The sequence below is a fragment of the Frankliniella occidentalis genome, unplaced genomic scaffold (genome assembly GCF_000697945.3).
Source record: "Frankliniella occidentalis isolate FOCC.00 unplaced genomic scaffold, Focc_3.1 Scaffold1621, whole genome shotgun sequence".
NCBI lineage: Eukaryota > Metazoa > Arthropoda > Insecta > Thysanoptera > Thripidae > Frankliniella > Frankliniella occidentalis.
Window position 1 is genome coordinate 17773 of NW_026268721.1, and position 5462 is coordinate 23234.

Sequence of the window (5462 nt, forward strand, 5' to 3'; positions counted from 1 at the left end):
TTTTAATAAAGAGAAAACCTAGCCCTACGTCGTATTGATATTTCGTTCCTAAAAAGACGTGTAATGATGGGATGTCGGCATGCAGCACAGAGCACTGCCGCTTGTCTGCCGCCGGGCGGCGGTGGGAGGGGGCGAACCGATACCCCTGGATCCGATGCAAATCGCACTCGTGTCCACACACGCGGCACCTTGTTGATTTAATTAAAGGGACACCGTCAACCCCCACCCCACCAACCCTCTACCCTCGTGACTGTGCATGTGCTCTCAATTGCTGCATCGTTAAACCGACCGAAACCGACCGTTTAAGTCTCTTTTTTTTAAATCTCCCTTTTATACTGAAAACAAACTTGCCGCGCTCTGCGTATTCAGGCACTCAGCGCACACCCACCTACCCGTAATTGATATGGAGGGTTTCGAAAATATTAAATACCGACGTTCCCTTTACCCCTGCCTGGATGCTAGCTCCCCGGTCATCCGCAGTCTCTCGCACATTGCAGTAGTCTTGTCAGTCTCCCCCCCTCTCCCTCCGGCCATGCCACGCCACGTCAAGCCACGCTTTTGTTGGTCCGGTCCGCCCCGATCGGCGCAAGTCGAAGCAGATACGGCTCGCATCAGTGGCAGCTCGTGGAAACGCGCGGTCGGGTCGGTGACAGAACTGGGCTAATGCCTACGTACGTGTTCTTCGAGCTTGGGTCTGCCCCCGCACCCCCCTTTTTTTGCCGTGCCTGTCTCACGACCGCTCCGCCCATCTCGCCCCCGCCGTCTATATTTTGGAAATTCCAGAGTGATCTATAAAGAGTAATGACATTCATCGTTGCCATTGCCAACTTACTATGGGATAACAGTTGGAGCGACGTTCCGTCGCTCCACATGAATGGCGATTTTGGAGCTCCTTTTGTGCGACGTTCGTCATTAAAATTCAAAATTATACTTAAGAATTGAGCGACGAAAACAGATGTTGCTCTCTGGAGAGTGGCAATATTTTTCAGGCATTGTGTCGTCCCTCTGAGAACAGCGCGCATTTACAGCGACCCAACAATCCTGCCAATACACCGAGAGTCGAGCATTTACAATGTAATCCCACCCCCGCCTCTTCACGTTGTCGTGAGAACCCCTGCGGAGGCCGGGGTAGGCCACACCGCACGGCACGGCAGCTGAGCGGGTCTGCCCGCCGCCCCGGCGCTCGACCTCCTGCCCGAGTTTCTCCCCTGCAGACTCCGCAGTCACCGAGGAAATAATGAGATCATGCACACCTGCGTCATGTACTAGAGGAGCCTTCAGCGCCACTTTATTGCACGGATATGAGCCTGCTTACATTTGGCGGTCGCACCCATATTTTCGCTGCATTTAGTAAGAATATGAATGTACTGAACGAGAAGTAATAAAAGTGACAGAGGGAAGTTGAGGGGGCCGATGGAATGGAATTGCTCAGAATTCGTTGTTTTACTGTAAACATGTTCATTTAATAAAATAATTCCATTTACAACTAAACTTACACATATAACTCCAATATCCAATAGGTCACTGGTCGAAACTTTGTCAATGTTTTTGTACTAAGGTTTACATACATTTTGGGAAATTTTACATCACAAACAAAGCACCCTCAATGTGCCCGAATATTAGTTTTTGAACGCTTGTCGAATTGCACATATATAAGGCCCTTGAGTCTTTTAAAAAAATTAAAAAATTATTGCTACGTCAGTAGTATTTACGGCGTGTCGATATAAACTGGCGTGTGAAGGGCGTCGGCGGAGGGCACGTGCTTGGCGATGCCTAGACCTGGGCTGGGCTCCTCGTTGTGCAGCATCACGCCGGTGGACGGTGACCGCGTCCACCTCCACGACAAGGACGAGCGGCCGGAGGGGTTGGACCCGAAGCCCAGGACGGCATGGTTGGGCGTCATGCTGAACACGGGGCTCAGACCGACGTTCAGGTTGCCGAGACTGGTCGCACCGCGATCACCGGGCTGGAAGCTCTGGTACGCCGACCTCAGCAGGCCGATGCCCTGGGCGGCGGCGTCCCCGGCGCTGCGGGCCGACTCGCTGCCGGTGGTCGAGGCCAGGTTCATGGCCTTCTTCACCTTGTCGATGGCGGCCGTGACGGCGTCCTGCGCCGCGTCCAGCGCCTTCTGCGACATCTGCTGGCTCTTGGAGGTGCCCTGGGAGGCCGCCGCCAGGATGGCGTCCCGCGCCGCGTTCTGCGCGTCCAGCACCGTGCTCTTGACGGCCTGCTGTAGGTCCTGCACCTGGCCGCGGACCTCGCCCGCGGCGTTGACGGCCGTGTTCCTGACGGCGTCCGTGACGCCGCGCACCGCCTGCGCGCCCTGCCCGGCCACTTCCTGCACCGTGCCTCGCACCTGCCCGGCCACGTCTTGCACCGAGCCTCGCACCTGCCCCGCCACGTCCATCACCGAGCCCTGCACCTTGCCGGCCACGTCGTGCACCTGCCGGACGGCGGCGTCCTGGGCGTTCTGCGCCACGTTGACACCCTGCTGCGCAGTGCTGGTGACGAAGTCCCTCGCGGAGCCCGCCGCGCCCTGGACGGCGTGCACGGCCTGCGCGGCCTGGCTGGCTGCGGCCTGCAGAGGGTCGAGGGCGGACGCGGCTCTGGCCTGCGCCATGAGCTTGTCGTCCTCGGCCGGGTGGCCCAGGCTGCCGATCTGGTGGACCGCGTGCTGCAGCCCGTGGCCTGCGCCGTGCGCGAAGCCTTGCGCTGCCCCCAGAGCCCCGGAGGCCAGGTCTGAGATCGTCGACGCGCCCGCATGCACACCCGTCGCGACGCCCTGGTACGCGTCCTGCGCGAGGTTGGACGCCGACGACACTCCGGACTGCACGCCAGACGATACGCCCTGGTAGGCGTCCTGCGCGATGTTCGACGCCGTCGACACGCCGGATTGTACGCCGCTCACGACGCCGTGGGCGACGCCCTGCGCCGTCTCGCTCGCCGCGTTGGCCCCGGATTGCACGCCCTGGACGACGCCCTGGTAGGTGTCCTGCGCGACGTCAGAGGCCGCCGCCGCTCCAGTGTGCACGCCAGAGGAGACGTCATGGGCGACGTTGTGCACCACGTCGGACACGGCGTGCGCACCCGACTGCACGCCCGAGGCCACGGTGTGGTAGGCGTTCTCCACGGCCCCTGCCACTGCCGTGGCCGCGTCGCTCAGAACGCCCCGCGGGTCCGCCATCCTGGCGTTCTGGTCGTTGCTGATGGACCGCTGGGTGAGCACCGACATCTGCGGCGAGGACGCCGACACCTCCATGCCGCCCGCGGCGCGGACGTCCGGGTAGTAGGCGCCAGGGTTCATGACGCTGAGGCTGAAGGCGGGCGGGAAGCGGAGTGCGGCCTCCCGGGGCTGCGCCTGCATGGTCTGCGTGGCCTGCGTCTGCGCGCTCACCCTGGCCGGAGCACCGTTGGACAGCGAGGGCGGCACTATGAAGTCCACTGCCTGATCGGCGGCTCTCATCTGGGCGCGGAGTGCATCGGAGGACAGCTTGTCGGCCTGCCTCAGCGCTCCGTCGGCCAGGTTCAGCCCGGTGGAGGCCGCCCAGCGCCCGCTGTCGACGGCGCCCCTGGCAGCCCCCAGGCCGGCGCCCGTGGCCGACGACGCAAAGTCCGTCGCCTGACGTACCGCGGCGTGCGCCGCCATGGCCCCGGAGTCGGCCGCGCGCTGCGCCGCCGAGCGCACGTACTGCGCGCCGTCCGAGAACATTGAGGGGTACTCGTCCACCATGTAGGCGGTCTGCTGCTGCTCCTGCGGCTGGTACGGCCCCAGCGGCCCGGCGAACTGCTGGCCGCGGAAGGGAAGCCCCAGCCCGCCGGCCATCGAGGTGAAGGCCCCCGTCGACGAGTCGAGGAAGGAGGCGCCGCCGGTCTGCACGGGCGAGACGACGATGTCCGAGAGGGCGTAGCGAGGCACCGAGCCGGAGGCGGCGCCTAGAAGTCCACCTGCAGCTTGCGGCTCAGAAGGCGCTGGAAAAAGCGTTCCAGACCTGAGGTTACAATGAAGTGCGGGTAGGCGAGTCCCGACCAAAGCACGCACGCCCCAGCTCGCACAGCACCTCACCTTTGGTTGTGGCGCGCTCGCGCATCAGCCTGGAGCGGGCGCGGTCGCGGGCTGAGCCCTTTCCTGGTGGAGAGGCCGCCTCGGCCGCGGTGAGTGGCCCGGCCAGGGTCAGGACGTTGACGGGGACGGTCCCGGGGGGAGCGGCGGGCGGCTGGGTGGCGCTGGAGTCGGCGGCCCGCGCGTCGTCGACGGGCACGGCGAGCGGCACGGCCAGCGGCACGGCCACTGCAATCAATCAGGGTAAACTTTCAGCGCGAGAATAATTGGTGCGTTGGCTCCTTGTGCCGAGGAGGGGCGGGAGGAGGCGGCTCGTCTGACTCTCGGGGGTTGACCTCCTCCGCGCCCGCGCCAAGCGCCGCCCACTGGGTTCGCAGAGTTCACGCAGCCGTTTCTCCTCCACGCCGATTTCTTGAAGCGAGCGCTAATATCAAGTTTCCGCGTGGCTTCCGCTCCCCGGTCATTATTATACCGAAAAACGAATCGGCCGCTCCGGCGCCCCGCCTCTCTAACCGGGGCGGGGCCGGCGGGGCGGGGCGGGGCGGGGAGCGAACAGGGGAGGTCAGTTCGCTCCTCCTCGGACTGCGGCTGCGCCCTGCGCCTCCAACCAAATAATGAGGTTGACATAAGGAACTACATCCGCGCAGTGGGATGTGTTAGAGATCTTCCAGAGAGTACGTTCGCTGCTAGAAAAGTTGCCAAAGTTCAGTTCAGTCTTTTGCGAGGTCTGATAGCGCCTTTGGGTAGGCAACATCGTGCCTGCAGCACATGCGTGTACTGCGGGGGTGTCTACCCTGCGGCTCGCAGGCGCCCAGCTTCCATAATTTGCCGGATGAATCTGAGAGAAACAGACGAACTTTCTGGGCGATCCCCTATAGAGGCGCCTATTTAATTTTGCGAGTTTCGGTGTTTAGGCTTCCCGGGGTTCTTGGCACACGACTCGTCGCTTTCGATACGACTTGCGATTTCCTGTCCTAAGATGTGGCTCACCTTGGCTGATGACGAGGGGCCGTGCTGGCTCGTTGCTGACGACGGGCTCCCTCAGGGCGGACTGGCGCCTCGACTGACGCGCTGCGGACAGAGATGTGGGTGTCGTCGTTATTTACTTTGGAGTGATCTGTTTTCTCCGACAACCTTTGCCCTCCTCTTCCTGGTGGCAGCTTTAACAGCTGCTGTCCCCCCCCCCCTCCCTTTCCCTCACAGGTCGAGCGGTCCTTTGATCACTTTTTGGTCGGTATATAGAGAACAGAGCAAGATAGGAATGGTGGTGGCAAAAGGATCAATCCAGCATGGATTACGACAGACGGGCCAAAAGAGATAAAATGAAAATATAGCGCTGCGCGTTGTCTTCTTTCCTCTCTCTCTCTCTCTCTCTCTCTCTCTCTCTCTCTCTCTCTCTCTC

At 61.7% G+C, this 5462-nt stretch overlaps 1 protein-coding gene across 2 annotated transcripts; it reads right to left on the bottom strand.

The window, feature by feature from the left end:
• Positions 1–1434: 1434 nt before the first annotated feature.
• LOC113206617 (uncharacterized) lies at positions 1435–5163 on the bottom strand. 2 transcript variants are annotated; one of them, XM_052276090.1, is made up of 3 exons: positions 5051–5163; positions 4064–4288; positions 1435–3969 (listed from the first exon to the last, which is right to left on the bottom strand). In XM_052276090.1, exons 2-3 carry the CDS (start codon positions 4086–4088, stop codon positions 1709–1711), a joined length of 2286 nt encoding a protein of 761 aa, XP_052132050.1. In that variant the 5' UTR covers positions 4089–4288; positions 5051–5163; the 3' UTR covers positions 1435–1708. The 2 variants fall into 2 exon arrangements, with proteins under 2 accessions (XP_052132050.1, XP_052132051.1); XM_052276091.1 differs by having other exon boundaries at positions 1435–3989; positions 5051–5162.
• Positions 5164–5462: the final 299 nt, after the last annotated feature.